Source organism: Talpa europaea (assembly GCF_964194135.1).
Source record: "Talpa europaea genome assembly, chromosome: 7".
Classification (NCBI taxonomy): Eukaryota; Metazoa; Chordata; class Mammalia; order Eulipotyphla; family Talpidae; genus Talpa; species Talpa europaea.
Window position 1 is genome coordinate 69,696,213 of NC_140074.1, and position 21,908 is coordinate 69,718,120.

The 21,908-nt window shown below is 49.8% G+C and overlaps 1 protein-coding gene across 1 annotated transcript in view; it reads right to left on the reverse strand.

The window, feature by feature from the left end:
• Positions 1-8,287: 8,287 nt before the first annotated feature.
• CDK5RAP2 (CDK5 regulatory subunit associated protein 2) overlaps positions 8,288-21,908 on the reverse strand; it is a gene marked incomplete at both ends in the record, with an annotated part of 167,128 nt that continues 153,507 nt past the window's right edge. The window contains 6 exons of the mRNA XM_084237826.1: positions 8,288-8,344; positions 8,756-8,802; positions 11,122-11,248; positions 18,884-19,027; positions 19,568-19,833; positions 20,824-20,901. Of these exons, the coding sequence (XP_084093952.1) occupies positions 8,288-8,344; positions 8,756-8,802; positions 11,122-11,248; positions 18,884-19,027; positions 19,568-19,833; positions 20,824-20,901 (719 nt within the window). The remainder of the gene's footprint in view (positions 8,345-8,755; positions 8,803-11,121; positions 11,249-18,883; positions 19,028-19,567; positions 19,834-20,823; positions 20,902-21,908) is intronic.

Consider the following 21,908-nt stretch of genomic DNA (forward strand, 5'->3'; position numbering starts at 1 on the left):
CCTCCCTGCTGCTCTGCAGAGAAGCCCCCCTCCCTCGTGCTGGCCCGAGTCCTGCACCTGCCCTCTGGTCGCTCCCTCCTGGCGGGATTCTGAGACCCGGCCACACTGGTAGACCATGGGCCACAGGCCTTTGTCCGGCCTTCTGCTCCGCCTAGAACCCCCTCATCCCCCACCTCACTCAAATTCCAAAGGGCAATCAGCCCCACGGGGACACAGCAGGGCACCCCTCTGCACCAGCATGGGCCTCCCTTCTGGAGCCCTTGACACGTGTCACTCTTCCTGACGGACACGATCTGTGCGCTCGCCTCTCCCCTCCAGGCCTCGCAGATCTGGGAAAGGTGGGTAGAAAAAGCTCTGGGGAGAAGATGCTGAATTTTATAAAACTGAGTATCTCCCCACCCCCAAGTGTTCACCTCCCACCCCACACCCCCTCCGGCACAAACATGTGTCCCGGTCGGGTTCCCAGACATTGGCTTTCAACTCCAAGGTCTCGTCACCAGGTCTCCCCAAGCCTGTGACTCTGACCCAGTCATTCTGGAGAAGCCAGAGAGCCCCGTTCTCCCCTTGCCTGCCACCCAGTGCCACAAACAGGCTGGGACCACACGTCGCTCTGTTTGGAAGAAAAAAGTAGCATGAACACAAATAGAGGCTCTTTTTAAACCTGAAAACCTGTAATTAAGCTCTCGTGACTGCCTGTTAGCAGCGTGGCTGTGGCGGCTGAGAGGAGAGAATGGAAGGTGGCTGGTACCCACCGCGCAGTTGTGTTAACATGGAGATCCAGGACAGGAGGGGCTGCCCTCTGGGGCCAGGCCGGGACAGCACTTCCCCACGGACGGGTCAAATGGACAGAGCCAAGGGGGCTCGGGGAAGACGTGAGGACAGAGCTGAAGAGGGATGAGCCGGCGGCCGCAGCTCCCTGTCTCCCACTGGGCGTGAAGGGACCAGGCCCAGGGAAAGGCAGAGGCTGGCCGGGCCAGGGCTGGGCGTTGGGTCTAGTGTCACAACCTCTGAGCAGGCTGCGAGCAGAAGCACCCCCAGTTATACTCCAGCCCACCCAGAGCACCTGAGCTCTTGCTGAATGTGCTCCCGGCAGCACAGTGCAGGGGCCTCCTTTTGAATCCAGCTCCCCTGTGTGATGCTGGATGTCGCCCCGTGCCCCAGGCCTGGGCCCCAGCACTCTCCCACGGGGCTGTCATATGATAATGCTAGAAAGATTGCCCGCCTCACAGGAGCCTGAACAAATCTCCCCCTTTAGGGAATTGCTTTCTCTCCACCAGTCTGAATTCATCCAGGAGATGGAGAAGCTCTGGGGATGTTCAGTGAGAGAATATATTTGCTGCCCTGTGCTAGGCACCAGGGCCTCAGTAGGAAGGCGATCACACTGAGTCTGCACCTTTCCAGCCAGCTAGCTAGTGACAGGGCACAACCTAAGAAGTCACACTTGCACATCCAAGGCCACAAGGGTCAGTGCCAGTGAAGGGAATTGAGGTGTGACAATGTCTAATAGGGGCTCCTGACCAAGAAAAATACTCTGAGGCAACAGGAATCACTAGCAAGAGAAGCTGGGATAGTGGCTGGGAGCCTGTGGAGGAGGGGGCAGCATATGCAAAGGTCCTGCGGCTACAGGTGCAGCTGCAGCATTGAGAGCTGAAAGCACAGGCAGCGAGGGGACTGACACAGCCTACAGGTCTTGCAGTGGGCATCATTCAATATTTCAAAGCAAGGAGAAAATCCGACCAGCTTTGCATTTTAAAGAGTCACTCCAGCCATGGTATAGGGACATTTGGAGAGGGAAGGGGTGGCTGTGGGGCCAGCTGGAAAGTCACTGCAGCCTGGGGTCCAGGTGAGAGATGATGGTCACCTGGATGAATGGAGATGAAGGAAGCAATGGCCTTGGAGATGCAATGGGTAGCGATGGTCATGGGTGGGATGCGGAGAGGGAGGGAGAGATGTCAAAGGCATGCTGACTGGAAGGAAAACCTACCCCAAGATGAATGCAGAAGCAAACCGCAATGATTTGTCCACTGTTCGGGCCTCACGGTTAGCCATTCTCTATCTTTCCACATTATAATCCTGCAGATGAGGAGACTGAGACGAAATCCTATTAGGGCCCTGAGGGCAAGACCCTAGGAAGACTCAGGTCCACCCGCCAACGCCCGGCACACAGCAGCCAGTTGGCAAGGCCTTTCTGGTAAGAGGTAAGCAAGTCTGGCCCCTAAGGTGGAGACCCTGTGTTTCTCGAGATGGGATGAGTAATTTGATAATTGAATTTTTGAGTTAGACTTAAAATATGGCCAAGATTGAAGAGGCAATTTGGCAGGGTCAGGAGCCCCTGGGCAGTTTTCTCTGCCTCCACGATGCTGAGAACTTATTAACAAGATCACTCTTCCGTCTTCCACAGTCCCAGTTACAAGTGGTTCTGGGGCTGATGTGCCGAGGAATTCAATTGTGGGTCTCTGGGCCGCTGCTCTGGTCAGCCAGAGACATTTTGTTGGAAATGGCAGAGTGAGAACACTGGGTTAGTAATGCAGGGAAGGGCTGCAGTGTGGGGAATGGATTTCGTCTCGGGGAGACAGGATAATTTAGAGAACAGGTTTTGACCGACCCAGATTAAATCCTGGCTCGCTGCTTCCTCAGGTGTTACCCCACCATGTTCTCAGAATTTGTAAAGTGTGGCTATTGCAGCACAGGCCTGTGCTGCCTGAAAGGGGGCAGATTTTGCCCATGGGGCTCATGGCAGGCCAGTGGCAGATAGGCCTGGGGAGGTGAGCTCAGAGTGTCCTTCCCAAGGCAGGTGAACAGGAGCCCGGGAGAGCGCAGGGCCTGGACCGCTCCCCAGGCTTCTGGCTATATATTTAGCCCCTGCAGCTGTTTCCCTCAGGTGCAGCTCCTCAGGCACATGTGGTGATTAATTTCACCAACAGGAAATTGACGCATTTTCTGATTACTGCTTCAGCACCTCCTGAATTCAGCTGCTGGTAAAATTAACTCGCCAGGGACAATGGAGCTTTTTCCAAGGTCCAAATTGTCCTTATTTGCAGAGTTTGTTCTTGGCCTTAATCCAGTCCAAACAAACTGGTCTGCTTCTCCACCTCCCAGAGGAGGGCAGGTCTTCGCTAGCCCAAGGTTGAGCAGATTTTACACGATTCTAAACTAGGGGATAAAAATACACTGGATTACTGTGTTCCTGAAAAGCTTGGGTGACCTGAAGCAAATGCACATGAATCTCCAACCCCTGCTCTGCAGGCCCTGCCCTGGCCACACCTGGCATTACCACCCAGCAGGACATGAGATCTCCCAGTATCAGAAAAGGATCTCACCACAACACCCCTCCAGATCATGCCCTTGCCAATGACCGAGTTCATTCCTACCAGCTATGCCCTGACCCCAGCCAAGCCACACACTCCCCACTACAAAGGTGGCACTGACCACACACAGGTATGTCCGGGCCCATCTGATGGCCAGGCCTACCTAACCTGAGCTCTAACCACTGTAGGTACCATTTTTCAACCATCCCAGGCCGGGTAGGTTCACTGTCAGTTCTCACAGATGAAAAGATAACTTGGGAGGCTTTGGTAGAGTTTACCGGCTTTTAATGTTGAATCAGGAGACAGACTAGGCAGGGAGACAGCAACTTGAGCCCGCCCCAGAGTGACACAGCCCTTTAATCCTTAGCCCCTTGGGCAGCACAGGTGTCCCTAGTTACAAACGCACATGCCTGTGCTCTCTGGGCCCAGGAGTCCGAAATTACGGGTGCACAAACTTGGTAAATATGGAACACTATCTCCATAACCCACCAAAGTAATACAAACTGTAACAGAATGCAACTGAACACAACAGACTACAACCCAGAGGCAGGCCCATAATAGGCCACACAGTCAACACAAAAGTCTCAAGGCCTGCACAGGAGCCAGGCTGCCTTTCCTGCCCCTCTTGTTTAGTGTCCGCAGCAAGCTCAGTACATGTTCATTGCCAGCCCTTCCCCGGGAAGGCTAACTGGTGCCTCAGCAATGGAAAAGAAAACGTTAACCAGATCTACTACAAAATGATGTGTGCCCAGCTCCTGGCACAGGTGATCCAAGTCTGCCACCGAAGGCACTGCTGCATGCCGGGGGATCCACCTTATACAACACATAGCAACCTACCATCACACACACATCAGGCCTCCTCACTGGCCACGTGGGTGAACTGTAGGAACGATGGGCAGCGCGTGCATTGTCCACTTTCACCAACTCGGCTATTGTGCCCATAGTCCCTTCATGGCCTCTGGTAACCAACACTGTTTAGTAGTGGTCACTCGCCTGGGGACTGGCAGCTGTATGGCCAGATGCTCAGATGTCTGCACAACATGGCCTTCACCACACGTAGCCTAAGGCAAAACTCTGACTCTGGTTTGTAGCCACAGGATGCACTCCGGGATTGGCAACACATATACTTTGTACTCCTTTGGGGGTAGTCGCCCAATTCCCAGGGGTAGTCTCGCTGCTGTCACCTTGACACTCCAGACTCCCTAGCCACCAATGTAACAAGCAGACCCCTGAAATTTCTCTGGGTTGCCATATAAGAATACACTCTGCCCCCATGTCCACTAAGGCCAAAACCATTTGCACATTGGCTGGGGACCAAGCTCCCCATGTGGCCTCTGGTCCCTGCCTATCCCCCACAGATGGGTTCCTGGCCCTCATCCTAGTCAAAAGGGAACAGGGTCTTCCCCAAGGCCGGGGTCACAGGGCATGTACCTGGAGCCTGGAGTTCCCAACCCTCCCCTTCACAGCAGTCTGTCTTCTCGTGGGCATGAAGCTCTGCCCTCTCTCAATTGTCCCCATAACTAACAGATGAGCACTGGGTTGTGTGTGTATTTTAGCACGATCTACACCTATTCTCAGCAGCTCCCCCACATTTGGGCATGGGCGGCTTTAACAGACTCTGTGACTTTACAAGTCTTGCTTGCCTTTTTTGGCATTCTTTTCAGTGGTTCAGCACCTACCCTTATTCCTTTCTGAGAGCACCGGCTCTCAACTTCGCCCAAGCTGGCTACCACTGTGGTGACAGGGTGCATTCAGAGCTCCACACAGGGTGCCAGCATTGCCATAAGGGACCCAAATGAGGGTAAGGGGACCCTTTTCAGTACCAAATCCCTCTCCTCTAGGCACAGGTGTGGCATTTACACATGCGCACACGGTGCTCTTTGGGCCCAGGTGTCCATAATCACAGGCGCACGTCCCGTGCCCACGCCCCTTGTCGTGGGCACCCATGTTAGCTGTGGGAGGACAAAAAGCCCCATTAACTTCATCTGCCGAGCTGTGAGGGAACACTCATGCCCCGGCCCTGCCTCTGAGCAGTCACCATGTCCATTTCCTACCCTCCCCACTGTGCACAGAGTCCCACTTCCGGGGAGGCACCCACAGAGGCCAGTGATCGAGCCCTACATGCTCGTGGCCCACCTCCCCTCAGTCCCTCCTCAGGTCTTCAGAGGACCCCATACTCGCTTGCGTCGAACCGTCCTGCCAATTGTGCCAGCACAAGGCAGGCCCACTGCTGGCTCAGGTGGACATGGATAGAGTCCCTGAGCCCTCAGTGGATTTTACAGCCCTTAATGCTCTCAGGGAACCAGGCACACGGGCATGCCAGGCAGGGAGGCTGGCAACAAGGAGGCAGGCATGGGCTGGGCAGGTGGTGTGCTGGGAGGCAGGCAACTGAGCCTCCTAGCCCCCCGAGAATCTTTGTGCTTTCTCTGGCCTCTCTTTGGCGTTCTGTCTCGTGTCGTGTCATGGTCTTACCTCAGAGTGGTCTTCATCACTGTGCTGCCGCCACCGGCTTTATCCTTCACCCCCTGGCACAGGTGTCTGTCCCTGTTTACATATACGCATGCCCCGTGCTCTCTGGGCCCAGGTGTCTATAATTACAGATGCACGTGCAAGACTGCAGATGCCGGTCATAGATGCTATGGCGGGAGAGCATAAAAGGCCTGATTTTTGACTCACTCACTCTACATACCCCAATCCCCTCCAGACCCCTCCACGCGTCCCCTTCTGCATGGCAGCATGGGAATCTGGTGCTTAGAAACTTGGAGCCCAGCTACTGAAAAAGCATGAAGAGTTGCTGACTTTTGGGAAGGGTCTATGTGAGCTACTTCCAAATTTTTAGGCTCACAGCTATGGATTGGGGGCAGAAGGGCAGTGCCCCTTTTGCAGGTGGAGAGACTGAGAACAGAAGCACGTGACTTGGGACAAGGAACCAGACCCCCGCTCCCACCACCCCGAGAAGGCTTGTATGCCAGTTGGACCTCCCTTCCAGAACTCAATCGTGTGATTTCTTGAAAAAGGTGCCGCCACAGGACTTTATGCCTAACTCTGAGTTTTCCCACCCTGGGATGGACAGAGGTGCCTGTGCAAATGCTTCTCGTGGAGAGAGATGAGCTGACAGACACCCAAGCAGGGAGGGTCCTTACTGACTGACTCACTGGATGGGAACAGGCAGGGGCGGTGGCAGGCTGAGACTCTCTCCTCCACCCCACACCTCCAGCTGACGCACCTCTCCTCAAACCATTGCAGTGTCTGGGGAGCCACGGGAGCAGCAGCAGAGAATGAAATTTGGGGTTTGGAAGGACATATCACACATGAGCTAAGGGTCTTGGATGAGTCACTCAGCTGTCGTGTGAATACAGGGGTGATGTAGACCAGCCAGGAGTCTCCACCCCCAGTGAGGGGGAGCTGAGCAGTCGGCGTCCCATTTGGTCTGTCATCACTACTCTGGGTAGGTTCCATGACTGGACTGGACTGAGCAGTGGCCGTTCACCAAGCCCAAGGAGGGGGAAGATTTCAAAAGACTCATTCAAAGCTAGAAAAGGCAAGGGAGGGAGGGGCATCTCAGAGAGGGCGTGCCAGGCTGAAGCAGCGAGCTGAGCAGGGTGTGTGGCGGTGAGAGAGGGAGCACAGAGTGCCGGCGGGAGCCAGACCTGGAGTCCTTGGCACTTCGTCAGGGGCTGGTGCTGGGATATGAGGTAACGGAAGCCACACGTGCTCTGGTTGGCCGGCGCCCTAGCCAGGTGCCTGCGTTCACTCAACACCTTGTGCTGTAAGGTGGGGAGAAGAGTCAGGCATAGGAAGTAAGGCTTGAGAAAACTGGAGAAGAAACTGAAGAGGAGAAAGGAGACTGTGGACAGGGATGGAGGGAAAGGGACCATTGTTAAAGCAGAGGGACAAGGGAGCAAGCCAAGCAGACAGATCAGGCGAAGTGTCAGAGTAGGGAATGTAGGGGAGAGCAAAGCAGGGGGTCAACAAGCAGATGCTCAAATCCCCAGAATGATGGCAGAAGTGGGGAAAGAACGGGGGGAGCTGAGTCGTGACGAGACACTCCTGGCAGCAGGCTGCACACGAGGCAGTCTCCTGGCCGACGCCTGCTCAGAGGCACTGAGGTGGTGGGCATGGGCCGTGAGGCAGGAGAGCAGAGGGGAGCTGAGCAGTTGGCGTCACATCTAGTCTGTCACCATTACCCTAGATCGGTAATGATTGAGCCCACGTGCCAATAGGGCCAAGCCCTACCCTGTTCATTTCTCAAGGGTGTCACAAAGCTCAGGGCACAGGTGGAGGATAACTGAACATGACGATCAGTGACAAGGCAGCAACAGACACACCAGACCGCAACATGGACTGTAGAGTGGGGAGACCGCCACCGCCACTGTGAGGACACTGCAGGACCTAGTTCCGCTATGGGCCTTGGTGGGTTTTTCCTGCAGTGGGAACAGGACCCACTTGGGGACTGCCCTGGGATATTACCACAGTTGCCAAGCACAAGCCAGGAGCAGGCAGCAGTGCCCCAGCCACAACACGTGAATGTTCTTCTCTGGACACCTAAATGGGGTCAGCAGAGAGCTCACGTGCCATCTGAGGGCCAGGCCACTCCCGAGATTCCAGCTGTCCCACTCCTTGGGAGTTCAGGACCTGGGCTTTAAGGTGCCAGACAAACTATGTAATCCCCAACTTGTAAGATCTGCAAGTCCTCCAGCTGCAGGGCTGGCAAGGCACCAAGCAGATCGGGGTGGGTGTGACGGCACCCCAAGGTGCCCAGGAGTCCCCAGCTCCAGGTACTGCCCAGAGCAAGATGCAGGTGCCCAAATCCCCTCACACCCAGGCACAGAGGCTTGTTTAATAACAACCCAAACCAGGGAAAGAAAACACTGAGGGGGGAAAAAGACGGCCTCGGGCGACCTTTGTTCCCAGCAGTGGGGGCGCGTGAAAACCAGTCAGTCGATGGGGCACCACAGGCTTTATTGGCTGCTATTCTCCTAGGAGCCTGGTCTGCTGGGACTGGATGTTCCGGCATGCACACCCCCGGGCCTAAGCTGGGAAGAAGAAGGGAGAGAGAGGTTTAGGTCCAAAGTAAGGTTTCTGAAGTAATGCCTGACGGCATTAGAGGTGAAGCTGTTATTCTGAAACCACTCTTGAAGGCAAAGTGTCTGACGTGAACATTTACAGATCCAACAACAATAAGACTGTATGTCTGCACCCGCTCAGGAAACACCCATCCATAGATGCCTCCCCTGTGCAAGGCACCCTTTGCTGGATTTCTCACTCGTAAAAACTACGCATGAATTCAGCTCGAGCACCCCACTGAAAGCAGGCCTTCAGCACAGCTGTGGGAAGGGCATGTGGCTGGTTTCACCTCCAACCTCGCTTTTCCAAAGAAGTCATTTCTGATCCCACCCCCATGAGTACCCCCCATGCTTTCCTTTCTGAAACTTAAGGGGCATTACCTCCAGGTTTCCTCTGGCCTTGCGAAGGATTTTGTGGGTCACGACCACTGAGGAAAGAGTGAAGAATACGCTGATTAGTTAGATGCCCAGAAAGATGGGGTATAGCCAAGTACAGGGAGGAGGAACCCCCTGAGCCACAAAAGGTTAAACATGTGAACAGCCTTGAAGAATCTGGATCAGAGGGATGCAGGAGGCCCAACCGGCCCAGGATCAGAGGGTCTACTGGAGAGGGAGAAGGGCCACCTCCCCTGCTCTGGGCTGCACCTGATGGCCACACCAGAAGGTATAACAGGCTGCCCCACGTTACAACCAAGGCCTGCAAGACCAGCGATGCCAAGGCATGCCAAGGACCCACAGCTCCGGGCTGGGAGCTTGTGGGGCAGGCAGAAGGGAGTCTGGGCCAACAAATGCCGCAGACTGGCTTATCCCAGGCCCCAGAGAAGTGGCCCTGGGAAGAGGTGCACCCACTCCAAGGAAAATCACGCACGTGAAGGCCGGAGTCCAGGGCGGGGCAATTCTTACAGCAGCTCCTAATACCTCAGGAGAAGTGCCGGGCATTTTTTCCCCTTTGCTGCCTTTTAGCTGATGGAAGAACCCAATGTGGCTCTCTGGGCAAGCCCTGGTCCACCAAGACAGGAGGTGACTGGGGTGCACCTGAGGCCCCTGCCAATCTGACACCCTGACCTGGGCAGGGTCTGATAGCCGGGAGCTCTCAGTGTAAAGGAAGGTCGCTTCGTCCCTCGACCTTTTCCTCTCTGACTTAGACTCCTGGAAGAGTGGGCCTTTGACAGGCCCCATCAACACACACAGCCCAACTTCTCCAAAGGCTCATTCAGAATAGGGGTCAGGTGGTGACCTTGGGAAGATGCTGATCTCTTGCCTCATAAAAGTTCCTTCATGGAGGTAAGGAAGATTCCCCATTACCTGTCTGAGGGACTGCCAGACCCCAAAGTGGCCCCTCCTACATTCCTGGCCCCTCGACTTTACTCAGCCAGGGAGACCTTCTAACACACAATGGACATGTACCTCCCTGCTGCCCACTCTTGCCCTTGTGACCCGTCTGTATGTCCCTCTCACTTTTCCTCTCACAGCACATGCTAACTTATCCTGAACGCTCAGTTTTTGCTCCCAAGGCTACCTGCAGAACCCGATCCTGCCCGTCCCTGCAGATCTAGTCAGTCCAGAGCCTGAACAACCTCCTGAACAGGAGCATCATCCTGCAGCTAATAGTTGCACTTTCCCCATTAGGCTGAAATTCCTACTGGCAGGAACCAGATTGTTGACCTCTGTCATACAAGCCTGGCAGAGGGGACAGGGGGACGGGCCAGGAGCCCTGGGCTTGCTCAGACACTGAGCAACTCTCCTTCATAGTTCAAGCCCCACCAGTCCCAAAGAGTCTGTTTTCAGAAGGTTCCCATGGAGACTGAGAAGAACTACTTGACAATAATCTTTGTTCTGTGTGTTTCAGAAATGCCCCAGAAATGTTGGGCTTTGATAAGAGAACACCACAAGGCAGGCAGGCCCCTCCAGAGTGGAAAGCACTGCCATTAGCACTTCTCCTAAGATAGGGAAGCTGACAGGCGCACAGCGCAAGGCCTGGCTGGCCTGTGCTGCCAAGAGGCCCTGGGAGGTGAGACGGCCCAGCACGCAGGGGTGAGTGCTGAGAACTTGAGCTGGGAGTAGAGCTCTCTCCATGCTCATCCATGCTCCGGACTCAGGGACGGATTGATCTTACAGAAGTTTCTCAATCTCTCCAACCTAGAGTTTCTCAATTTTTCTTGAGAAGCATTTCTCAGATCCATCCCTGACTCAAGATCCTCATCGCCTGGCCAAGGCCCTCCTCCTGGCCTGCCCGGATCAGGAACTCTGCCCCTCATCGCTGGTGGAGCAACCACAAGTGGCGGCTCGCAACGCAGCCCTTGTCCTACCACCTGCAGCCTGCATGGACTCCAGGCATGAGAATTGCAGGGATTCCTCATACACAGAACCTGCTCTCTTGCTCTCGGCCTTTGTCCATGCACTGCCCACCCACCTGACCATTGACACTCCTCATTGCAGACTCAGTCCAGGTGACTTTGTCCAAGGAGCCCTCTGCCAAGACAGGGTGACATCATCCCCACCCACAGTGCTTTGAGACCCCACACACATTCCCGTCATGCCCCACAAGATGACAGCCCCTGGCACAGAGTGGCCCCGCCACTAAGGTTTGTTATGTGTCTGTTCATGTGTCTGTGTGGGTCAGAAAGGATTAAGTATGGAAGGAAACCCAGAAATTAGGGGGCAAACAAGACAATGGCCTGGGTGCTGAGGTGAGTTGGCCAGGGTTGGGGGTTCAGTCTCAGAGGCAGCCGCCACTAGCTACTCACACTGATCAAAGATGACTTTTTCCTGGTGCTTGCTCAGATGCAAGAGCCTCACAGTGTTTTGCAATTTCTTTTCCTGTTCAAACAATTTTTTGTGTAGTTTGGTGATCTCTGCCTTCATTTCTCCAGTCTAAAGAGGAAAGGAATTAGAATAATGAACAAAGAATATACAAGGTCCTATCACACAGGAAGAATTACAAAAACTCATTAAAAGATGCTCGATCTTACTAACAAAGGTATTTGAGTGAAAACCAGAAGCCATTTTCTGCAACAAGACCAGCAGTCCTAGCAAGGTCCAAGGATGTGAGGCATGGGGACCGTGTAGCAGCGCCCACGTGCACATCCCGCACTGCTGAGCCAGCCAACAGCGCTTCCCCTGCAGCCCCACAGTCCACTCGCAGCCTTAGTCCTGAGAAGACACCTGTGTTCACAGCTGCTCGTCTCGGCATTGTTTATTGCAAGAAAAAATAAACAACCTGATGTGTTTCAATAGGGCTTGATAAACCAGGACACTTAGATCCATGGGATAATTTTGCAGCTAGTAAAACTGATGCAGAACTTTATTCAGCGACATGGAGAGGTGAAGGTGACTCGTGGCAAGGAGAGCCCAGGTATCAGGCGTTCCTGTGCCATTACGTGGAAGAGGCACATCTGCAGCCACAGACGTGGCCAAGAAGATGTGACGAGATGGCATCAAAATGGTAATAGTGATTATCTCTGAGAAATGTGATTTGGAAGGTTTTATATTTCATTTTAAAAAATTTACCAAAATTGCGATTATTTTACAAAGTGACAATGCTGACTTTTTAAAAAAATCAATGCTTAAATCTTAAAAAGAGAATCGGGAAGTTTTTTAGGAGAGTGTATTTTGATTTTTCAGAGCTGAGAAGAGAGTGGATGGGCAAAATCAGAGAGCCCCTTGTCCCTCCCACGCCCCACCGCCAAATATGCACACCCTGGTTAGCAGCCTCCGTGAAGGAGTTCACAGGGCACAGGACACTTCTTGGTTTATAAAATCCTGGCCTGGAAGATGCCCTGAGTGGCTGCTCTCTGCTGGTGGGTGATGCTGCGCGTCAGTGAAGTCTTAGGAAGAGTCACCTTTAGTGTTGTTTCCAAACTTGTTTATGGCGGTTGTACTTCTAGTTAGTTACAAAATTCAATTAAGTGTTAAGCAAACCCAGGAAATATATGTCTGGAAAGAGAGAACTGGTTGTATGGAAACTAACATGTGCTTCGGGAAAGACTTGACAAAGGCAAATCACTATAAAACACATTTCTGGCAAATTAGGTGTGGGTGAATCAACTATAAAAGATGTGGGAGGAACAGAGTCTAGAAGAACTCTATATTCAAATTGCTTTGCAGTGTCTAAGTTTTTTCTTCATCTTAAAGAAACAGAAATTGTAAGTGACAGATATACATTATGGATGTCATTTAGGAAAAAAAGAAAGAAGACGTGGAGCCCCATCAGCAGACCCTTATTCAAGAACAGGCTCTGGCCCCACATCAAAGGATGGCAAATGAATGTACATTTAACAGCTTGGAGTTAAACTGTTTAAGAAATGAATCACTTTTTGATTTTTTAACCTACTTATGAGATTAACCAGCCCTGTCACCTACAAGGATTTCTACTATTCTTCCAAAACAGATCCTAATTTAAACATGAGGTTTCCTTTGACTCTGCCTCGTAGTAAGAGACCACAAAACACAAGTTCTGGTCCTGGCTTCACAGGCCACACGTCCCAAGACACAGTCACACTACACCCAGAGCCTTAGCTCCGTAACTGTAAGCAGGGCTGACCCCTGTACTACCAGGACTCTGCAGGGGGGAGTCCAGAGAAGTGCCCAAGGACAGGGAGAGTGACGACTGCTCCCCTGCCCCAAGCTTGCCCTGAGACCCCTTCTCCACCAGGAGGCCAGTGGCTACAGCTCCCTTGGGTGCCACTGCTTCCCTATCCTTGCCCCTTTCATGCTGGCTGGTGCCTGACAGGGATGCGTCTGCTTCCCTGCCAGACCACAAGCTCCCTGAAGGCAGCCTCCATTCTTCCCTCTGCCCACCAGCACATGGCAGAGTGGGCGCGTGAGACCATCTGCCAACTAACTGGAGTCAGCAGTCTCCAAACACTGCGTACATATTCTACCCAGCACTTAAAACAAGGGATTTTAATTATTTATGTATCTACTGTTTTTCTGGACTAAAATCTTCATACAGGATGAATAAACACCGTGGTAAAAAGGTCACTCAGTCACTTCCTAGCTAGTGTTGCTTTGGAGTAAGGGTGTTTCTGTTCCTACTTTGGGAAAATGGGAATATGAACAACAAACTCCCTAAGCGATGAAATGAGATGCTGAATGTGTAAGAGAATGCCTAACACAAAACAGGATCTCAATAGAGTGACTCTGACCAGAGTCAGAGAGGTGAGCACAGAGTTCACGTGAAGCTACTCCCCTCCAAAGAGACCAAGAACATCCCGCCTGATGTCTGGAGCTGGGTTTTGTTGTTTTCTTTTTCATAATGAAAAATCTCAAACATACGCAAAGTATAAGGAATAGGGTGATAAGCAGATAAGACACACACACACACACACACACAGCAGACCAATATTCCTGATGAACACAGATGCTAAAATCCTCAACAAAATCCTAGCAAACCAAATTCAACAACACATTTAAAGAACTATGCAACGTGATCAAGTGGGATTTATTCCAGGGATGTAAGAATGCTTAACATATGCAAATCAATCGATGTGATTTCATCACATCAACAGAAGCCAAAAATCATATGATCATATCAATAGATGCAGAGAAGGCATTTGACAAGCTATGGCATCCATTCAGGATAAAAACACTCAGTAAAAAGGGATAGAAGGAACATCTCTCAACATAATGAAGGCCACATATAACCCAAACCCATAGATAGCACCATACTCAATGGTGAGAATCTGAAAGCTTTTCCTCTAAATTAGGTACAAGAAAAGGATGTCTACTCTCACCACTACTCTTCAACACAGTACTGGAAGTCTTAGCTAGACCAACTGGGCAAGAGAAAGATATAGAGAATCCACAGCACATGCAGAAAAATTAAATGAGACCACTCTCTCACATATCACACAAAAATTCAAAATGGATTGAAGACTGGGATGCAAGACCTGAAACCATTAAATGCACTGAAGGAAACAGGCAAATCACTCCATTAACACTGGTTTCTGTGATGTATTTGTCTCTAAAGTCAAGAAAATCAAAACAGAATATAAACAAACATGACTACATCAAACTAAAATGCTCTCTACAGTGAAAGAAACTATCATTCACACAAAGATACCCTACTGACATTCTTTGAATGGGAGAAAGTGTTGGCACATCATACATCTGAAAAAGGGCTAATATCCAAGATCTACAAAGAACGCATACAATTCAACAACAAAATAACCCAACCAAAACAATGAGCAGAAGAGCTAAATAGACACTTCTCCAAAGAAGACAATGGCCCACAGGCACATGAAAGAAAGTTTACCATCACTTACCATCAGGGGAATGCTAATCAAAATCACAATGAAATAAAAACCATCTCACCTGAGTGAGAATGGCCCATATCAAACAAACAGAAATAACAAGTATCTGTAAGGGTGTGGAGAAAAAGAAACCATCGAACACTGTTGGTGGGACTATAGACCTACCCAGCTGCTATGGAAAACGGCCTGCAGATTCCTCAAAATGTTAGGAATAGGTATGTGATCCAGCAATTCTACTCCTAGGTATCTAGCTGGAGAATACAAAACTACTAGGTTGAAGGCATTTATGGGGTACTACTCAGATACTATAAAGAAGTTGAACTCTTGCCATTTGTGACAACATGTATGGAACTGAAGGGGACTACGCTAAGTGAAATAATTCAGAGGGACAAATACCAAATGATTTCACTTACAGGTGGACTATAGAGGAAAAAAAAAGAAAGAAACCGACAAAACTAAACCAAAACAAATCTTAGAAATATGACTGCAGAACAGAGGCTACTAAAGGAGGGTAGAGGGTGGGGAGGGGAACAAAGTCGGAAGGAGAACAAATGGTTTGATGAAAGAAGATGGGTGCTTTGGTGGCGGATGTGGCGTGTGACATACATCTGAGTCACAGACAGTGTTGTAGACCGATGTTACATCAATTAAAAAAAAATGTTTTTGTTGGGTCTCATCAGCTCTTTGTAGATTTTTGTGATCAGTCCTTTATCGTTAGTGTTGTGTGCAAAAATTTTCTCCCAGTCGGTGGGGTTTCTCTTTGTTTTTGTTATTGTCTCTTTTGCTGTGCAGAAGCTCTTTAATTTGATGTAGTCCCAGCTGTTGATCTTTGCCTTCACTATCACTGCTTTGGGTGATGTGTCTGTAAAGATGTCTTTGATGTGCATATCACGTTGTGTTTCACCTATATTTCCTTCTATGTATTTCATGGTTTCAGGTCTTACCCAAAGGACATAGAAACATCAATTCCAAAGAGCACCTGCACCCCTATGTTTATAGCAGCACTGTTTATAATAGCTAAGCTTTGGAAACAACCCAAATGCCCAAAAATAGATGACTGGATCAAGAAGATGTGGTACATATACACCATGGAATATTACTCAGCATTCAAAAAAGATAAACACATGCAATTTGTAGCAACATGGATGGAGCTGGAAGGGATCATGCTCAGCAAAATAAGCCAGAAAGAAAAAGAAAAATACTGGATGGTCTCACTCATAGCAGGAATCTAGAAAACTTAAATAAGGGACCAGGAGAAAGAATAACTATAAGAAAGAAAATATCAAAATCAACAAACAACTATGAACCAGAGTCACTCTATGAGGAGTGGGGGGTGGGGAAAGAAGGGGATTGGGGTCAGAATAAGGGGGTTGTAATTGTATGGGGAATATAAAAAATAAAATTTAAATAAAATGTGAAAAAAATAAAATAAACTATTAAACCTGAAAAAAAAAATGGATAAAGAACTGCCAGGTATCCATCCAGTTTCAGCAATGACCAAATCAAGGCCAAACTTGTTTTACCTACACCCCTGCCCATCCTGACCCTGATATTATTTTAAACCCAATCCTAGACATCAATCATTTCATCCATAAAATAGCTCAGCTTTTTTCTTCAGAAGAAAAGGATTCTTAAAAGATCCATAATACCATTGTGATACCTAAAACAATGACAACAGTTCCTTGGTATTACCAAATATGTTTGTCCATAGACAAATTTTCCTGATTATAACCCTAATTTTATTTTTTTAACAAATGGTATATTAATTTAGCATTCAAATGAACACCACATCTTACATTCAACTGACAAGTATTTTCAGTTTCTTTTAATCCAGTGATTCTTAAAGCTACCTAGAGAGCTTATAAAAATCAGGCTGCTGGGGCCCACTCCAGACTTTCTGATTCAGGTCTCAAGACCCCAAAATTTCCATTTCCTATGCTTTTTCAGATGATCCTGTTGAAGCTGATCCAGGAACCATAGAGTGAGAACTACCATAAACATACGGGTTTCACTTCCTTGTTTCCTCTATTTTCCTAGAATGAAAAGATGTTCTAAGTTTACAGTGTACATTTCCTGCTCTGGGCCTAGATTCAAGCAATGTCTGCAAGGAGTCCTAGTTCCTTTCAGTGGGAAAGGCATTGAGAAACCACAATTTGGTAGTGGAGGTGCTCATTTTTCAAACCTTTCAGGTAGAGAAAATGAGTAGATTTTTCTAATAAAATGTACATCATGAGTTCACACCAATACTCCCCAAGTCAAATGTAGGATTACAAAATTTTCACTTCTTTGGTTTTTTAATTTATATATCTCTTCTCTTATAGTAAAAATCTCAATGTTAGTTGTTTTATCCCACAATGGAAATATGAGTCAAAAATCAATACTAACATTATTACTAACAATATAATCACTGACAGCAGTTTATTTACATTTTTTGCAGTTCTGTTTGCCCGCAGGTATTTCCACCAGTAATGTGTTCAGTCACATCACTGTTGTGTTAGTCTTGAAGTGTTTCTTCTTCCTGTGGTTTTTTCTTCCAAAATTATATGAAGTAAAATTTGGTTATTTAATCTTGTTGCGAATTTTTAGAAATTCCTCCTTTCCCATTTTGACGTATTTTTATTTATAATTATGTAAAGCATTTAAACAGTGTAAGACAAATCTATAAAACAAGTTCTATTCAGAGAAATCTGAATAGATTTCTGAATAGGCTTGCATCCCTGCCTTTCCAGTCTTTTCCCTCTCCCCCAATAAATAGACTGTTTTATTGTTATTGTTTATCTTTCCATTAATTTTTTTTTTTTTTGGTGGGGCCCTCGCTGGTGGTCGGGGAATGAACCGGCACTGCAGAGGCTGCGGGCAGCCTCGCAGCCCAGTGCTCAACTGCTGCGCCACCAGGGGAGGCCCTCCATTAAAAATTTTTAATAAGCAAATATGGGTAAATATTTGTGCCCCTCCTAGAAATTTTATTAAACTGATGTATATGATATATACTTTCCAGAGTAGTGTTGGAAGATACAGATGATGTATAAATGTAAAAGGCAAATTAGTAACACTCAGAGAAAACACCAGGTAGTAAAAAACCATTGGGGATTACTGGTGAAAACTTGGACATCTGCTTTACACACATTTTACACCAAGAAAAAGGCACTATCTGAAACACAGGCAGGGACAGAAAAGTGGCTGGAGGCAATTTCACACCACACAGGGGTCTTATGTACACTCGCAACCACACAGGGGCATTTCTAAGGCTCTTTTTCTGACTCTAAAATTCTGTGATGCTAGAGTGAGCATAACCAATTATCCGAGAAACCCTGGGAAGGAAGGCGCCAATCAGGAGCACTGACCGGTCCCTAGATTCATTTGAAAGTGGGGAAGATCAATGTGACTATAACTTCCATTTACACACACACACACACACACACACACACACACACACACAACCGAAATAACTGAATTCCATCCAGTACAGATACACTATGTACTGAAGATAAAAACATTACATCGAGGCTGAATTGATTAATTCAGACACGCTGTACTTTAAAATCATAGGGACAAGTTACTGGTTTGGGAGTATGAAAAATTATTCATTCACTCATTCAAAAATATGACCAAAATGGACATGGCCCCTCACCCCTCATGGAAAGTACAGGAGACAGACATTAAACAAATATATAATTATAATCTATCATGAAACAGAAGAGGATGCTGTGACTGATCAGGGTGCCCTCTCTGACCTTCGAGAACATTTAAGCCACAACCTGGAAGGTGAGAAGGAGGGAACTCCGTCCTCTGCTCACCAGAGTGGGTACTCACCTTGTCATTAGACATGCCCCCTCCCCCCCAAACCTACCTGGGGACTGCTTCTGCTCTGTCTGACTGCTGACTGGGAACCTGTCATTTCTAAGTAGTTAAAATAGATTTTAAAGCAGGCCCACTAAAATAGGATGCTGAAAGTTAGAAAAAGAATCAGAAAGTCCAGAGAAAGGCATCTAAGACAAAAGAGATTGTGAGTAGAAAGGAATGAGTACAACTGGGACTTTGGGTTCAAATACTTGTGCTTTCAAACCAGTTCTGCCCGTCTAACAGGAAACGCTGCCACTCTCAACAAAGATGTGCCAGGAGGGGGGACACAGTCATGGCCTCAGGCCAAGCTCAGAGGGGCACAAGGATGGGTTAGAACACATGTGAAGCAGACTCAGAGGAGGTGAAGACACAGCAGCAGCCCTGAGCTCAGGGTCCAGGAGCCAGGCCCTACCTGTTCACAGTGATGTGTGCACTGGCCATCGGTGGGGAGGGAGGCCCTCCAGAGCAGCGTTAGTAACCTCGCAGCCTCGTCCAGGATCAGCTTGACTGTGCGCACGCTGGTGACCAGCCTGCTCAGGGGCGCCAAGCGTGGGCCCTGTACCAGGGGATGAGAAGGTTGTTACAGGCAGTCTTGAAGATTACAGACAAGCCAGCTTTACCGAGCAGCATAAATCTCTGCTCTGTGGGGCTTGAATTCCACATGCTGAGAAGAGCCTGGTGCCAGAAGACACCAATTTATTTTTCTTAAAGACTGGTGAATTAGATTATGAGAGCATTTCAGTGGTGATTTTAGCCCAATCAATAACCATGATTAATAACCACCTGCATTAGCCATCGTAACCACACCAAGAAGAGGGTCCATGGTGGGCCCACTCATACTGTACCACAACCCAGAGCCCCCCTGGGAGGCAACCCACAGCCAGTGAGTCATGTGAGTGGTGGGGGCATCAGCATGCCCCCCCATAGCAGCTCTGCTTATGGCCAGGACAGGGCCATATAAAGTCTCTCTCACCCTCTCTCAGAACCTTACTGAGGGTGTAGGCACACCCCTCACCTGCCAGTAGCCTTGACTGACCCTTTCCTCTACTGCTCCCAGGGTGCATCTCTCTCCCCCAGGCTCTGTTGTTCTGCTTACCTTTGTTTCCAGCTCTCGACTGGTAGGGCTGGGAGCCTCTTGGAACTGAGTGTCCATCTCAGCAAGGAGCCTCTGGCCCTGGCCGATCTGCTTGCACAGGGCATCATAGTCCTCAATAAGGCCCAGGATGTGGTGGCCACTCGTGCTGGCCCACAGGTGGTAGGCAGGAACCATGTGGGACTTGCTTTGGGTGCCAACAGCTGAGCTGCCACTGTCACAGGAGAGGGAGTCCATGTCATCTGCAGAGAGCTGAGGAGACTTGGAAGCTGCAGAATAAGAGGGGAGAAGGCCGATCTCTATGGGCAGCACCCTGAGTTCGGCAGGCTTTCAATGCTGAAGTCGAGCAGGAGAGCTAAGAGCAGCCCTCCGGCAAGCCACCTGATGAGGCCTGGAGGGCAGAGGCCTGGCTCCCGGCCTTCAGTCTGCCTACTAGCCCATGCTGAGCTCATGCTTCTTGTGAGAGGAGCTCACTGAATTCAACCAATACTTATCAGTCACCACCTTGCAGAAAACCCCCGATTCACAGGTGAATCAAACTGGGATTCCAGGAGCCCCGGGTCTACGTGGAATCAAGACCCTATGTGGGAGACATAACGACACAAGAGGAAGAGCAGCTCAGAGGAAGACAAGACTCTGTGCAGGAGCGAGAAAGGGAAGGCTTCCTAGAAGAAGCAACAGCTGAGCTAGGCTGAACAGGCAACAAGACTTACTCTAAAGAGAGGGAAAAACCGGCTGCTTCTACCCTAGGATCAACACACGTCTGGAAACATGAGGAAAATTAAGTCACAGAGAAGCCTGCGTTCATAAAGAGTTTTGAGGAAGCAGGGTTTTCCCTGGCAAAGATGGAGACAAAGAAGGTTTGGTAACAAGAGGTGCCTTACTGCAAGGTCCCAGTGAGAGGCAGGGTAGACCTGTCTGCAGGCGGTGGCCCATCTGGATGGCAACACGCAAGCAAAGGCTCAGACTAGCCACCGGGCAAGATGCTGGAGGGCCTGAAAGCCATGCTGCAGTGGTCACATCACGCTAGGGCAGCGGAGACCCAAGAGGCTGCTGAGGTTGGTGACACCTGGGAAGGACTCAGCGGGCTTGGGGGCGGGGGGTATGGGGAGGCTCACCAGCTAGAGATGCTGAGAATCTGAAACCCCAAAACCTGCTCAACACCCTCGTGAGTTGGGACCAAGGACCCCTTTTCTTTATTTAAAAGGTCGTCCTGCCGAACCCAAGCCTGCTATGGTTACCCAGAAATCAATTTATACCTGATCTTGGTGGCATTGCCAGGGTGGAGTCGAACAGATCATAGGAACTACCAACTGCCATAGGACAGCTGTCACTATCTACAAAATGCAAAATAAGGAAAGGAAATAAACCGTCACAAGTTTTGGTTTCACCGTCATCAGTGTTTGACAGAGAAAAGTGAATGAGAATAACAAAGTGTCCGATACACACTAGGACCTCTTCAGCTCTTCCCTGAGCACCACCTGCCAGGCCATGTGTGGAACACGGGGACATAGGATAAGCAGCTCAATCCCCTCCTTGGAAGGACCTTCGGGTCTAGACAAACAAACAGGCAGTTTCACCTCAAGGTGGTCGGGGCTGAGGAAGGCGAACACAGGGCTGTGGGAGCTCAGGGGTGCTGGCAACCCCGAGGTGGGAGGAGCAGAGGCAAGGGCACAGACACATAAGCGGCCGTGACCCACGCAGGGAGAATTAAACAACTCATATGGCTGAGCCCTGGGTCCAGGGCAGGAGGTGGCGGGGTGCAGAGCAGAACTGTGAGGGCTGTGGGGACACACTGCAGGGCAGGGCAATGTTGAGCTGGAATCTGTTTTGGGCTGCGGGGTGAGTGTGAAGACCATTGCTTAACCCACACAAGAAAAACGACCCAACATAGGGCTTGAGAACTTGAAATAATATTAGGAGGCCAAACCAGGGCGATGTTGTGCAAGCTGATCTGCATGATTTATCATTCAGAAAGCACATTCGCACCTGAACTCCCAGGAGCTCAGTGGACAGGAGGGCAGCATAGTTCAGACCTCATGGAAGAGGAGACCAGGGCAGAGACAGGAAGTGATCTGCCTAGAGCCGCACCGTCCCCCCCACCCCCACGCCCCCGGGAGTGGAGGGCAGAGTGAGGACTGTGTCCAGACCTTGGGATACCCTCCTGGCTCCTTTCCACCAGGCACCTCCCAAGGGTGCAGAGCAATTCCAGACGCCAAGGAGTCAGGGCATCAACTCCGTGGAGTTGGCCCCTGAGAGGGATCGCTTTCTGCTAAAGATAGCAGCCTTAAGAGCAGAGCACAGGAGCACTTAAACACAGTCCTGAGAAGTTGTTTGCAAAGGA